At 39.3% G+C, this 16,540-nt stretch overlaps 1 protein-coding gene across 1 annotated transcript in view; it reads right to left on the bottom strand.

Annotated features, from left to right (window-relative positions):
- Window positions 1–16,540, bottom strand: part of ADAMTS20 (ADAM metallopeptidase with thrombospondin type 1 motif 20) — a 266,796-nt gene that overhangs the window by 104,785 nt on the left and 145,471 nt on the right. The window contains exons 9-10 of the mRNA XM_073573240.1: window positions 10,583–10,729; window positions 3,229–3,370 (exon numbers count right to left, since the gene is read on the bottom strand). Coding sequence (XP_073429341.1) covers window positions 3,229–3,370; window positions 10,583–10,729 — 289 coding nt within the window. The remainder of the gene's footprint in view (window positions 1–3,228; window positions 3,371–10,582; window positions 10,730–16,540) is intronic.

The raw sequence follows: 16,540 nt of genomic DNA, 5'->3' as shown, positions 1-16,540 counted from the left end.
TCAATCAAACTCATACTTCTCCACCATGGCCAAGACCATAGAGCTATCTAAGGACACTAGGGACATAATTGTAGACCTGTATAAAGCTAGAATGGGCTACAGGACAATAGGCAAGCAGCTCGGTGAGAAGGCAACAACTGTTGGTGCAATTATTAGAAAATGAAAGAAACACGAGATGACTGTCAATATTTCTTGGTCTGCGTCTCCATGCAAGGTCATGAATTAGCCCAGAACTACATGGGATGACCTGGTCAATGACCTTAAAAGAGCTGGGACCACAGTCTCAAACATTACCGTGAGTAACACACTACGCCATCATGGATTTAAATCCTGCAAGATTCGCAAGGTCCCCAGCTCACAACAGCACATGCCCAGGCAATTTGAAGTTTGCCAATGACCATCTGGAGGTATGGGAAAAGGTCATGTGAGCGGATGAGACCAAAATTGAACATTTTGGTATCAACTCCACTCGCTGTGTTTGGAGGAAGAAGAAGGACAAGTACAACTCCAAGAACACCGTCCCAACCATGAAAAATGGTGGGGGAAACATCATACTTTGGGGGTGCCTTTGTGCAAAGGGGACAGAATGACTGCACCGTATTGAAAGAAGGATGGATGCGGTCATTTATCACAAGATTTGGGCCAACAACCTCCTTCCCTCAGTAAGAGCACTGAAGATGGCGTCTTGGCTGGGTCTTCCAGCATGACAATGACAAGAAACACACAGCCAGGACAAGTAAAGAGTGGCTCCATAAGAAGCATTTCAAGGTAAGTGGCTGAGCCAGTCTTCAGACCTAAACCCAATAGAAAATCTTTGGAGGGAGCTGAAACTAAATGTAGCCCAGTGACAACGCCAAAACATGAAAGATCTGGAGAAGTTCTGTATCAAAGAGTGAGCCAAAATCCCTGTTGCAGTGAGTGTCAACTTGGTCAAGAACTACAGGAAACTTCTGACCCCTGTAATTGGAAACAAAGGTGTCTGTACCAAATCTTAAGTTCTGTTTTACTATTGTAAAAAATACTTATTTCATACAATAAAATGCAAATTAATTATGTAACAATCATACAATATAATTTTCTGGATTTTTCTTAAGATTCTGTCTCTCGCAGTTGAAGTGGCCCTTCAATAAAAATTAGACTTCTATATTATTTGTAAGTAGGAAAATTTGCAAAATCGGCAGTGTTTATCAAATACTTATTTTCCACATTGTAATGTTGCAAAATAATCACTGCAACCCTAGATGAATTCCTTAGGCAGTGAAGTTTCCAATATGGGGTCGCCTGAGGGGGGGAATTCTGCTGTTCTGGCACCTCAGGGGTTCAGCTAATGGAGCCCATGATATATTCAAATGAAATATTTGTTCTAAAGTAGGGTAGAGCTCCTTCCTTTCCGATCCCGGCCTTGTGCTCAAACAGTAATGTACAACCACATATGGGGTACTGACATATTTGGGAGAAATTGTATAATATATTGTGGGGTGCAATTTCTCACATTCTCACAATACTCGCTATGTAAATTATAAATTTGGTGGTAAAACAGTACTCTAGTGGGAAAATTTAATTTTTGTCTCTCACATCTAAATGTTTTAAAGTTTTGTGAACCTGTAAGTTAAAATGCTTAGTACAACCCTAGATGGCAAAATCGCCATGACGTATCCATATATCCAAGGTCGGGAAATACTTCCCAACCTGGACATATGGATGCATCTAAGGTCGTGAAGGGGTTTGTGATGTTTGGGTTTCAAGCTCACTGATTTAACTTTCTGGGAGTTAATGTTTGCAAAAATATTTTTGTTATGCTTTCTTTTAAGAGTCAAAACATTTTTATTTTTTTCATAGTCCTAGCCATAAAATGCCTTGTAGTTTTGAATGACACCATTATTTTTACCATAATAGATATTGAAAAGCAAGAAAAAAAAGAGGGATAAAATGTTAAAAAAATGTTGCCAATGTGTTCATTCCATGCGTAGAAGACTCGGTGCTGTCCTTAAAAATCATGGAGCTCATATAAAATTCTAGATGCTGTAGTTCTTGATGTGGGATGTAGTCATTTTTCCATCAAGTAATTTGAATAAAACTGAAGATTTTGTAATGAAAATTATATTATTAACCTTACTTTCATGCTATGGGTTAAAAAGGTTAAAAAATGTTCTTTGTAACTCAGTCTTGACAAAATTTTGGAAACGGTGTTGAGCAAAATATTGATTAAAGTCTAACTTTTCAAAACGGATGTACTCCCTCATGCGGGGGACTGTATATTGCATTATTTGTACACAGATGCTGGGTAAACCACAGCAACTTGCTTTTTACCAGCCAGCAGACGTCCAGACCTTGTGAATACTCTCTAACTTTCCCTCTGCATTAAGTAAGCTTAATTGAGCTGTTAGAGATGTATCTGATGACAGGATTTTGGACTGTTCCCAATAACAACCTGCAGAATTGTGAATGTGGTCACCAAGGGGTTTTTGACTGAGTGACAGACTATCAGCACGTGTAGGTTTAACCCTAGTTTTTTCTCAATCTGATTGCTACACAATGGGTGGGGGTGTGCTCAGCACAATAAATGATGGGAAATATAGTAAGAAGGAAGCAAAGGAATCTGGATAGGAAGTGATGCCAGGAAACAGGAAGTGAAGCAGAAATGCATAAAGCAATTTGAAACTTGGCAGAAAACGTATATGGTGATCTTTAGAGGCATTATCCTTAAGCATTTATAGTAATCCAGTAAATGAGTTGGAGTAGTGGATAACCTTTTTAAGATGTCTTAACCCACAATTTTCGGAGCAACTGGATGACCATCTAAAGTGCATGGGATCCACCTGACTTTTCCCCGATAGATGATATAGAGGGAAATAAGAATCAGTCAATTTGAAATGAAATGCCCAATCCTTTACATGGGTATTATGCTGATCTCCCCACTGAAACCACATGAAGGCTTGGGACAGACAGCTGTGTATGGTGTAATGGCATCTAAGCACATGTTACATCAAGACAAAAAGCACAAAACAATTGTTCCATAGCCAAGTAGAAAGAATACATTAGACTTTAGACTCACTACAGCAGCTGTAGTGTATTCTTTGTCATATTAGACAAATGGCAAAATACATTCTGATTTTGATCTTTTTGAACCCATATTTATAATATTCAGCTCTATACTAGAACAGGATACTAAACTGACAGATTGCATTTAAAACTCTAACTGCAAATTAAAATAAGAGAAGAACTCACCATATATGGGCAAACTTGTGACCCTTTACCAAACATCAATTCACATTGTTTGTTAGCATCGTATATTATACCAGGTAACTGATGTGAAAATTCATATACACGTCCACTGGGCTTATCAAGGAGACATTCACCATAACCAGTGCTATAAAAATGGAATAAAGATAATAAAATATCATAAATGTACATCTTAAGTTTTAACAGGCTTTTCATGTAATTGTATGGCCTTCAAATACTGTCATAAAAAGTCCATCTGCCCTGTAAACGAATTATAGAAGATGTTAAGCAATAATACATTATTCAACAATTTAAACAAGTGGAGTGTGGGCACTGCTAGCAAGCTTACAACCTATGAGGAAATAGGGGGTAGACACAAAAGGTAAAAGGATTTGTTACGTATGGTTGAACCATTAATATAATTAGTAGGGGTTTTCAAATAATGTTGTCCCTTTTGGAGAGCCTCTGGTGTGCCTAAGCAGTGGAAACCCTTCACAAATTACCCCATTTTGGAAACAAGACCCCTCATGGAACTTATCTAGATGTGTGGTAAGCACCTTGAATCCCCACATGCTTCACAGAAATTTATAACGTTGAGCCATGAAAACAAAGAATCATAATTTTTCCACAACAAATGTTCTTTTAGCCCCAAGTTTTTCTATTTTCACAAGGGTAACAGGAAAAAATTGTGCACAAAAATTGTTGTGCAATTTCTCCTGAGTACACCGATACCCCATATGTGGGGAAAAGAAGGAGCAGCGTTTGACATTTTGAATACAAAAATGTCTGGAATCATTAGCAGACCACATGTTGCGCTTGGTGAGCCTCTGATGTGCCTAAACCGTGGAAACCAACTAAAAGTGGCACCATTTTGGAAACTAGACCCCTCAAGGAATGTATCTAAATCTGTGGAGAGCATCTTGAACCCCCAGGCGATTCATAGAAGTTTATAACGTTAAGCTGCGAAAATGAAAAATAAACACATTTTTCCCACAAAAAACGTTATTTTAGCACCAATTTTTTGTTTTCATAATGGTAACAGAAGAAATTGACTACACAGAGATCCCCTGAAAACTACTTTTGAAGCACAGTGCAAAGCTCAGAAGGTAAAAGGCGCCATATTAGAGTTCATATTTTGATGGACAGGTTTGAGGATGTGATGTCACACTGGCAAAGCACCTGAGGTGCCAGAACAGCAGGAATGCCCAAATATATGACCTCATTTTACAAACTACACTCCCCAATGAATTAATCTAGGGGTGCAATGATCATATTGACACCATTTGTGCCTCACAGAATTTTATACTATTGGGCAGTGAAGAAAGAATAATTAAATTTTTATCAGTAAAATGTTGTATTAGCCACAAGTTTTTAATTTTTCTAAGGACTTGTAGGAAAAAATGGACCCGTTTGTTGTAAAAATTTATCCTGAGTGTGCCAATGCCCTACATATAAACGGGAAATACTTTTCAGGCACAGTGCACAGGTCAGAAGGGAAGGAGCACCATATTATACAGCAGACTTTACTGTTTTAGTTTGTCGGTGCCATTTCTTACTGGGAGAGTCCCTGAGATGCCAAAACAGCAGTGACCCCATTTTACAAACTACACCTCTTTCTGAATTAATCTAGGGTAGCAGTGATAATATTGACATCACAGGAGTGTCACAGAATTTTGGGCATTGGGCAGTGAAGAAAAAACAATTACATTTTTACCACAAAAAATGTGTCATAGCACCAGATTTTACATATTCACAAGGAGAAATTGGCACCAAAATTTGTCCCACAATTTCTGAGGAATGTGGAAACACCCCATATGTGGCTGTACAGGACTGATTAGCCATACGGCAAGCCTCCTGGAGCTCACATTTTCCTAGAATAGTTTGCGGACTCCATATACAGAGCCAATAAGTGCTAGAAGTGTAGAATGCCCCCTCAAGTAACCCCATTTTGGAAATTATCTACAGGTGTAGTGACAATTTTGACTTCATGTGTGTTTTCCAGAAACAAGCAGCAGTGGATGTTACTGAATAAATTGCAAACTGCCATTGTAATGCCCAGTAAGTTCAGAGTGCCCATCACTAGGGAAACGTCAAACTTGTGGAAGCTAAATGTTGTTTAGGCACACTGATGCTCAGAACGGAGGGGGGCATTTAAATTTGGGAGCGCAGAATTCGCTGGATTTCTTTTGGGGTGCCAGGAGCCATAGTGCTTTTCCAGAGCCTTTATGCTACCAGTAACGTGGAGGCCCCCTATATTTCCACTGATAGATGATGGACCTGAGTGGGGACTTGCTTTTTTTTGTGGATTAAGTTGAAGCTTTTATTGGGAACATTTTACATAACGTTTGGGATCACATTTATCTGACGCTCTACACTGAGCACCTACTTTGAGGCTTCCATCTAAGTTTCCGATTGGTGTCATTCTGATGAAACTTCAGAGGGATCCATTTACTATAATAAAGCAGCAGAATTACACTGGACTCGGATCGCTTTCTATTCCGATTTTTGGGAGGCAGAATGAACAAAACCAGCAATTCAGGGAATTGTTTATTTGGGGGTATTTTTATGCCATTTCGCATGTGGTAATAATTTATATTCTTTGGGTCAGTACGATTACAGCAATACTACATTTATATATTTTTTTAATGTTTTGGCGCTTTTACACAGTAAAAACTATTTTATAGAAAAAATAATTATTTCTGCATCACTTCATTCTGAGAGTTATAACTATTTTATTTTTCCACTGGTGGAGCTGTATGGTGGCTTGTTTTGTGTGTGTGTGTGTGTGTGTGTGTGTGTGTGTGTGTGTGTGTGTGTGTGTGTGTGTGTGTGGGGGGGGTAGTCGAGACCCCGGAAAACATGATCAGGGCTGCGTTTTCTGGTGACCGATCACAGTGATCATCAGTGAATAACGGTGATCACAAAAAAAAAATAGCGTGCAGGCTGTTTCAATGATTTCTCTCTCTTCTAACAAAAAAAAAATGTCAGAGGAGAGAGAAATGATGCCCCCCAAGAACCCCAGGTACCGCCACTTTCCCCTGTTCCCTCCTGATCAGTGCCCCGGCCTTATCCTCTTGGAAGAAAAGTAGAGGGCTCATGCCGAGATTTGCTAGCCAGTAACCGGTAACAATAGGAAATTTATCCTATTGTTCCTTTTGATCACTGTGATAGACCCTATCACAGTGAGCAAAATAAAACAAATTAGTAAATCAAACCCACCTTTGTCATCCCCCTAGTTAGATAAAAATTATGATTTTTTTTTTACATTTTTTACATTCTTTGCATTTGGGCTTAGGGTTAGGGTTGGGGTTAGAGATGAAGATATGGTAGTGCTAGGGTTGGGGTTAGGGGTGTGTTAGGGTTAGCGTTGGTGTTAAGGTTAGAATTGGGGGGTTTTCAAATGTAAAAAAGAAAAATGATGATATGACAGCTAATTATGAGCGCAAGTGCTCGCTACTCGAGTTTGCATCGGATGCTCGAGTATGCACAGAGTATCGCAGATCTCAGCATGTTTTTTTTTGGGTGTCAAACAGCTGCAAAACATGCGGGGCAGGGACTCCAGCATGTCACTCAAGCACCCGCGATATTCGGTGCATACCCGAGCACCCATTGCAAACTGGAGTAGCGAGCACTTGCGCTCAACACTAATGACGACATATTCAATATGACAACCTAATGTTATCAAATTCTGTGTCATACCTGTGGGTTAGAAATGCTCACTATACCCCTGGATAAAATCCTTGAGAGGTGTGGTTTCCAAAATGGGATCACAAGTGGGGGGGTTTCCACTGTTTAGGTACATCAAAGGCTTTCCAAACACAACATGGCATAAGCCAATTATTCCAGCAAATTTTACAAAAATTCAAATTTCCTTTCGAGCCCTACCATGCGCCCAAACAGTAGATTTACTCACACAAATAAGGCATCGCGGTATTCTGGAGAAACTGCACAACAAATTTTGGGGGTGCATTTTCTCCTGTTACCCTTATGAAAACAAGAAAGTTTGGGTCTAAAATAAATTTTTTGTTAAAAAAATTAATTGTTCATTTTTTCCTTCCACATTGCTTCAGTTCCTATGAAGCACCTGAAGGGTTAATAATAGTTGTTTTGAGCACCTTGAGGGGTGCAGTTTTTAGAATGGTGTCACTTTGGGTATTTCCTGTCATACAGGCCCCTCACTTAAAATTGGATGTTGTCCCGAAAAAAATTGTTTTGTAAATGCTGGTCAACTTTTAACACTTATAACTTCCTATAAAAAATAAATTGTTTCTAAAATTGTTCTGATGTAAAGTAGACATGTGGTAAATGTTATTTATTAACTATTTTGTGAGAGATGATTCTCTGTTTTAAGGGCATAAGAATTAAAATTTGAAAATTGTGAATCAGTGGCATCCATTGAAGCGTTCCAAAGTTATTACCACATAAAGTAATACTGATCAAAATTGTAAAATTTGGTTTGGTCATTAAAGTAAAAAATGAATCGGTCATTAAGGGGTTAAAGAAAACCTCTTTAAAGACAATTAATAAAAATAAATTCATTTTACAATCACTTTATTGCAGTGCACTGTCTGGACATATGTTGTAGTTTTATGCAGTTTATAATCACACAATTAAGAAAACGGCAACCAAGTGAAAATAACAACAGTCCTAATCTATATTGCATCTTTAACACAGTTACACATTAAAATGTGCAAAATCATGAAAATTGCCTAAGGCATCACACGTCCGTTTATTTTCAGTACCGGAAAAAAAAGGGACAGTAGATATCCCTGTCCGTGTGTATAATACGTGTGGCAACCGTGTGCCGCATCAGTACCACACAGACGGCCGCCGGGGAAGAAGTGCTACAGTAAGCGCTGTTCCCCAGCGGCTGGTGCTGAAGACGGCTCTCATCATTCTCCCCTGCTCTGCCAAAAATCGGCGCGAGCAGAGGAGAATGATGAAGGTTATATTAAAGTCCGAACGACAGCAGGTGGGGGCTTTTGAGACTCTTACTTCCATCATCATCCGACAGCTGCTGCCGCTAACAACAGTGACAGTAGATGCGGATGATCGGGGTATTGCACAGCCGCTGGCTGCGATCTAATGAAATAAACGAATGAAAAACCTGATGTGGGTTCCCCCTATTTTCTTCAACCAACCAGGCAAAACTCACAGCTGGGGGCTGCACCCCTCATCTGTTAGCTTCCGCAAGGTTGGTTATCAAGAACAGAGGGGTCCCCACGCTGTTTTTTAAATTATTTAAATAAATAATATTTAAAAAACGGTGTGTCGTCCCCCCCATTTTTGACAACCAGCCTGCTAAAGCAGCAGCTCATTTACCAGTGGTTTTCAGCTGGGATGGTCACATCTTGGCACCGTCCAAGTTGAAAACTATTTAGCCCCCAGACATGGATTATGGCGTGGAACACAACGACGACAGGTATGGTATATTGTTTTTTATTTTATTCTTATTACAGGAGATCGAGGGCTTCGCTTGGATTAGGTGATGCAGTAAGTATGGTTCAATTGAGATTAATAAAAGAGTCTGTGTCATTTTTTCAAATAAAGGACTTTATTCTGGCTGTGTCTTTATTTAACATATAACTATAGGATAAGGCTACTTTCACACTTGCTTTTTTTTGCAGCGCGTTTTTCCCGCAAAAAAACGCATGGAAAAAACGCATACAAATGCTGCGTTTTTTTCAAGCATTTTTATGCGCATGCATGAAAAAAACGCAGCGTTTTTATGCGTTTTTACCGCGTTTGCATTTTTTTCCAACATTAGTTGGTCTCACCAAAAAAATCAAGATAGGGTTAGGATTAACACTAACCCAAACCATGACTTTACTAACCCTAACCAAACCATACTAACTCTAACCAAACCATACTAACCCTAACCCTTAACCAAACCCTACTAACCCTAACCCAAACCCTAACCCCTAACTAACCCTAAACCCTAACCCTTAACCAAACCATACTAACCCTAACCCAAACCCTAACCCTAAACCCCCTTAACTAACCCTAACTCTAACCCAAACCCCTAATTTACATTGTCTAACCAATGGTCAACAAAAAAATGCATGCGCAAAAAACGCATACATGAGCATGCCAATGCGCACGTATGCGCACCCATAGACTTACAATGGGTGTCTTGCTGTAAAAAAACGCATTGCGCGGGCATGCGTTTTTTTAGGCAAGTCGGACGCCCAAAAAATGCAACAGGATGCATTTTGTGCGCCCGAGCGCACACCACAAAAAAACGCATGTGCGTAAAAACGCATACAAACGCATGTGTATGCGCACATAAGCGCATCCCATGCAAAATATAGGGAAAAAAAGCGCATGCGTTTTTTAGCGCTAAAATACAGTGCAGAAAAACGCAAGTGTGAAACCAGCCTTAGTAATGGATAGGAGTCTTATAGACACCTCTCCATTACTAAGCTATGGGCTTGATGTCACCTAACAATACAAAGGTGACTTCAACCCCACAAATATTACCCCACTTGCCACCGCTACAGGGCAAGTGGGAAGAGCCGGGAAAAGCGCCAAAAAAGGTGCATCAAATAGATGCGCCTTTTCTGTGCAGCTGCGGGCTGCAGTTTTAAGGCTGGGGGGGCCTATATCAATGGCCCCTTACCAGCCTGAGAATAGCAGCCTCCAGTTGTCTGCTTTAACATGGCTGGTTGTAAAAAATGGTTGAAGAAAATAGGTGGGAGCCCACGTCAGGTTTTTCATTCATTTATATAATTAGATCTCAGCCAGCGGCAGTGGCATACCCTGATCATCCACACACTACTGTCACTGTTATTAGCGGCAGCAAGTGTTGGATGATGGGAGTAATTATCCCAAAAGCCCCCACCTGCTGTCATAATTCTGACTTTAATAAAACTCTCATCATTCTCTTCTGCTTGCGCCGATCGCCGGCAGAGCAGGGGAGAATGATGAGAGCTGTCTTCAGCACCAGCAGCCGGGGAACAGCGCTTACTTTAGCACTTCTTCCCTGGTGCAGATGCGTGTCACACGGAGGATATCAATGTGTGTTCTTTGTGTGCACGTGTTTTGCCGTCTGTGCTAACGGTAAAAAATGGACATGTCAGCGTGTTTTGTCCAAGGATACATGGTCCATGGAAACACACTGACAAGTGCACAGACCCACTCATTTGAATCGGTCTATGTGTGTACGTGTCTCCGATATGTGTGAAAACTGTTTCTACAGGTACCGGAGACTCGGATGTGTGAAAGATACCTTAGTGAACCTTAAAAGTAAACAAAGAATTTTGAAAAACTTTTCACAAACAAAAAATAAAACTTTACAAACATAAAGCAAACATTTTCTTTATTAAATTCACAACTGCAGTTAGAATGTGTAATTACTTACTCTAGGAATTCTGTGATATATTTCTGGCTGCATTTAGACCAGGTCCATGGGCTTGTGTCATAGCTTAGAACTGCTGACATCACATGGAATTCCTTTTTAATTCCTATGTCTTTGCACTTTGAGCTGTCATCATGAGGCATGTTAAATCTAAAAGGCACGTTAACAATCGTAAGTATTACATAATTTAATGTAAAAATATCCAAAACTCATCAAGTGATATAATGTAAATCATCAAGTACCAATATCGCAGTAGAAAGATACAATTGACAAATATAGCCATGAAGTACTACCAGGCAGAGGTTAACAAGCTGGAGGAACAGACACCTGACATGCTTTTTGCACAAGGTGCATGGTCAGGCAATGGAGCACACTGTGCAAAATGTGAATTGCGTGCCTGTTGCTCCTGGCTTCTGGTCCTTGCCTTGTAGTATACGTATATCTGCCATGTGTAACTGATATTGCTGCTTGTTGTGATACATTTGCTTGATATCACTAGATTGATTTCTGCCACATTATTAACCTCGTTGTGTAAATCTTTATTGGCTCAACCATATTTGAGTAAATTCTACTCTACCTGCATGCAGCATCTAACTCGCATTTTAGTAATTTTTTTCTCTTTTGTTTTTAATATTTAGCTATTAAAGAGTATTTATTCTGTATTCCATTCGTATACAAGTTTAACAAATGTATGAAAATAGTCATATAGGAAACGTAGTAATAAATAACTTGTAGAATGTTCTACCTACTACCAAACATTCAACAGCGTTTATGCAAGTCGTGGCTTCCCGAAAAACTTTGCAGCATGTCTGCATGAGGGAAGGTTAAACTTATTGAAAAACATGTTACACGTGCCACATGACCCCATCAGCAGCCATTATAGGGAGAGTGTAGGGTGCTGTTAGAGAAAAAGGTTCTTCATATTGTAGGGATTTCTAATAAGGATATATTAGTAGGTTGTCTAAATGTCTATTTTACGTACACGATGCAAAAATTATCCATAAAGCAGACAATCACTTCATTTGTGTAAACATGGATCTTCTTTAATTATTACATTAAAAAGGAATCAAAAGGCATTTTATAATTTGTGGCAAAAAATATTGTAATAGCTAATTTCTTGTAATACGATTGTCATTACTTGACAATCTCTTTCAAGGACATATTTAGCAAAAAAGGAAATGACAAACAGAGATGCAGTAATTTCAGAATATCTGTGGACAGTGGACAATATCTTATCTGCTCATGCTTTAGGAATTTGCACTAGACACAACAGCTGTCACACTTAAAATACCAGGGTGCTGCAAGAGCCAAACATAACTGAAGTATACCATGGATAGTCTATCCGGTACAAAGAACGTCAAAAAATGAAGAACATTATTTCATCCTGACTGAGCTCCTAATATAAATCTGAGCTGCTGCTGAGCTTATACACATATGTTCATGCTCAGATGTTTTAAAGAGGCACTCCTCCTATTAAAGTTTGTATCCTCCTAATCTATTGCAATCATCCTATTATATAGCACCGTGTTCTTACAATTGCTCATTTTGCCTTTCAACCAAGTGAATTCTTCTTTTTTCTCTGCTCTATGTAGAAATAGGAAGTATCTTGTGCCTGCAGAAATCAGTCCTCTTCTCAGCTGACACTGATACTTCCATCGCCATGCCATTGACTAATGCATTGAGTGATAAGTCAGAGACAAAATTGACCTCCTGTTTCTACATAGAGTTTAGAACAATTCAGCTATTCATTTCTTAATTACGTGATATCATAGACCTAATGGAAAACAAGGAATTAGCTGGGTAGAAAGGCAAAATGAGCAATTGGAAGTACACAGTGCTATATAATATGATGATTGCAATATATTAAGAGGATACAAATTTTGATGGGAGGGGTGCTTCTTTAACTATGTACCAATTTACCAGCATTCAAAAGAATCCTTGTTCTCAATTCAGCGATCAAAAACTTGCTCGGTGGCTGACTGGATCCTCTACAGCTCTGGCAAAAATTAAGAGATCACTGCACAGTTTTATAAAAAATCCGCTTCTCTACATGTCTGACAGCCATTCCATTCCAGTGTCAGTTGAATTCCAACCAAAGTACACCTCATTCTACTTAATGTGCTTCTGATTAGGTGATCACCTGAACCAAATCTTATTTAACGAAGGAAAGTATAAAAAAAACCCTGCTGTGGTGTTCACAATCTTTTTGCAATAGGACAAGCTAGATGGCAAAATATATGCTTGTAATATCCCAAAAGTAATATAAATGAAAAAATAACTTTTTAACCATGCCAAAGGAGTTGAAAAGAAAAGTTTTTAGTGAGGAAAAGAAGAGCTCAATTCTGGCTTTACTAGCAGAGGGATACAGTGAGCGTCATGTTGCTTCCATCCTTAAAATTGCTAAGACGGCAGTCCATTACAACAAGATCAAGCAGCAGACATTGGAGACAACAAAGATACAGATCGGCAGAGGGCGAAAACGACTCTCCACTGACCAGGATGACCATCATCTTATTCAAATGTCACTCAGCAACCGCAGGATGACATCAAGTGACCTATAAAGGGAATGGCAAATGGCTGCTGGGGTGAAGTGCACAGCAAGAATAGTTTGTTACAGGCTCCTAGAGGCAGGGCTCAAGACATGCAGAGGTATAAAAAGCCTTTCATCAATGAGAAGCAAAGGAGAGCCAGGCTGAAGTTTGCCAAAGACCATAAAGATTGGACCATAGAGGACTGGAGTAAGGTAATCTTCTCTGATGAGTATAATTTTCAGCTTTGCCCAACACATAGTCATCTAATGGTTAGATGGAGACCTGGAGAGGCGTACAAGTCACAGTGTCTTGCACCCACTGTGAAATTTGGAGGAGGATCAGTGATGATCTGGGGATGCTTCAGCAAGGCTGGAATTGGGCAGGTTAATTTTTGCAAAGGATGTATTAATCAAGCCGCATACAAGGTTATCCTGGAAAAACAGTTGATTCCTTCTGCTCAGGCAATTTTCTCCAACTCTGAAGACTGTTTTTTCCAGCAGGACAAAGCGCCATGCCACACAGCTAGGTCAATCAATGTGTGGATGAAGGACCACCACATCACCAAATCCCTGTCATTTCCAGCCCAATCTCCAGACCTGAACTTCTTTGAAAACCTCTGGAATGTAATCAAAAGGAAGATGGATAATCACAAGCCATCAAACTGTCACGTGGACCCGTCCTGTGTGACACGACCCGCAGGCCGGTAACCGAAACAACAAGACACGGCACGTGTAACTGTCCTGTGTGACATGACCCGCAGGCCGGTACAAAAAAAACAAGACATGGGAGAAGGGGAAACAGTTACAACGGTGGGCCCTGCGATAGGGAACGGGGACGTGGAGACCTCCTGCACTCCCCTGAGTCAGTGCCCCTCACACTCCTAACGTTCCCTATACAGGCTCCTCATCTGTCACCGAGCAGGAACCTGTCACCCGAGCACACCCTACACCTATCCCTTTCTAGGGAGTTGGGTGGTGTAGGCACTTGCCCCACCGCTGTACTAATACACACCAGGGAAAAATACAAACAGGGAAACACCACTTAGCTTTGCTCTGTTGCTCTTACTCCCAGCAACATGGTCCACCACCAGAATGCAGCTTTCCTCCTGAATAGCTGCCACCAAGCTCTGTCAGAGCTGCAAGGAAATCCCCTCTGTGACTCCTTCCACACCAGGACTCTGACTGTGCTGCAAGTAACTCTCTCTAGCTACTTCCTCCACCAAGGATGGTTGGAAATGACCACTATCACTAACAGTGATTGCAACACCTGACACTCATTTATAGCAGAGCCAGAGCAATCACACCAGCTTTATAATCACATGCACTAAACTAAAGAAACCAGAGTGCAATGACCCTAATTGCCACCGGGGGCAAAACTAGAACTGAAACCACCACAGTGCAATGACCCTAATGGCCACCGGGGTAAAACTATCTTTAAGCACCACAGCTTAAGGAAAAAAAAAAGGTTACTAGTGCATTTTATCTGTCATGATCCAGCATGGATCATGACACAAAGAAGAACTTCTTAAATTTTTGTACCAGGAGTGGCATAAGGTCACCCAAAAGCAGTGTGAGAGACTGGTGGAAAGCATGCCAAGACACATGAAAGCTGTGATTAAAAATCATGGTTATTCCACAAAATATTGATTTCTGAACTCTTCCTGAGTTAAAACATTAGTATTGTTGTTTCTAAATGATTATGAACTTGTTTTCTTAGCATTATTTGAGGTTTGCAAGCACTGCATTTTTTTGTTATTTTGACCATTTCTCATTTTCTGAAAATACAAAATTAAGTGCTTCAAAATTCGGAGACATGTTGTCAGTAGTTTATAGAATAAAAGAGAAATTTACATTTTATTCAAAAATATACCTATAAAGAGAAAAATCAGACAAACTGAAAATTTTGCAGTGGACTCTTAATTTTTGCCAGAGCTGTATGTCAGCATGAAAATAATTGATGTTGACAGCATACTCTATGGGGTCCAAACCATTGTGTTAGCAGTCATTCTGCTCCTATACAGTCTACGTTGCTCGTGTGAACGATTTAAATGTACTGTATATAAGCAGTCAGCGCTCCTTTATGAGTAGAACCTTCCAGTCTAAATTCAGTTTTTTAAATTATCTATCACAAAAAAATTCCATTATTATTCCTATCATTATTCAGTGGTTTAAGTAACTTTTTTCAGTTTTATAACTTTTTAAAACGAAACAGAGAAAATGTATTATTAAGTGTTGGCTGTTGAAAGTTATGGCCACCCATGTAATAAATGAGGTATCATTCAGTGTTTTTCGCATACAAGTGCTATCTCTGTTCTTCACAGATAGCATTTATACCTACAATAGTGAATGAAATAATTCACATGTAGGTGACTTTTCGAGGATTGAGTGGTCCATGCAAAATGGCGGAGACATGTCTATTTAGTTCTGATTGTCAAAGCAGAATCAGCCAATGCAAATCTATGGATCTGTGAAAAAAAATGTCATGGTCTGTCACATATGAAAAGAATAGAGATGTTTTTTTTCTTTTCACATACAAGAAAAATTGATGACACTTGGACCAAACTTGGATTAAATTCTGACCAAAAATGAAACTCGGTCAGCTTTTCGCGTACATGAAAAAATGGATGTCTGAAAGAACTCTTACAGAGCAACTTTCTACTTTCTACATATTTTGGAGTCTCAAGTGCAGGACCTACTTTACAATCTTATGCCCTTATCAGACATATATCCCGAGATTGTCCTGGTGAGACAACTGCATTAATAAATTATATGTGCTACATCTGCTGCTTTCCTTGTGTCCTCCTAACACGTCCTGCCTATTCTCTGACCTTGCGTAGTCTTGTCATAGGAACCTATTGTTTCTGAAGAGACTTGTCTGTGAAATATCACCTTTCACTTATGTCTATCTACAAATGTGGATGGTTACATGGATCCACATAATATGACAGGCAGGGGAGCAAGCAGGAGTGTTAAGAGAACAATTATTTTATTAAAATACAAAAAACGTACATTTTAATGCAAGGATGTGAGTGTCATCCAGAAATAGAGATGCTCACAGAGAGCCACAATTAGAGTGGACATTGCTAACTATAAAAGGATTGCCACATCCCAAGAATTATAGTATAAAAACAAATTGATACATAGAAAAGTCAGCACCCTCATATATACACCGATTAAATAATCGTTATGAAACCACAGACAGATCAAAACCAGATAAAAGGCATGGATTTGCACAGATAAACCAGTTTCATTGTAGTACCAGCAGATTAAAAAGTCTAGGAATGGTCAATCATCATGTAAACCAAATAGTAGACCAGTATAAAATAACACTAGACAAATTATATATTATATATACTGTGTATATATATATATATATATATATATATATATATATATATATATATATATATATATATATACACACTGTGTGT

The sequence above is a fragment of the Dendrobates tinctorius genome, unplaced genomic scaffold, assembly GCF_039654945.1.
Source record: "Dendrobates tinctorius isolate UK_male_01 unplaced genomic scaffold, ASM3965494v1 ptg000035l, whole genome shotgun sequence".
Taxonomy (NCBI): Eukaryota; Metazoa; Chordata; class Amphibia; order Anura; family Dendrobatidae; genus Dendrobates; species Dendrobates tinctorius.
The sequence above is the reverse complement of the archived record's forward strand: the minus strand, read 5'-3'. Positions and strand labels throughout refer to the sequence as shown.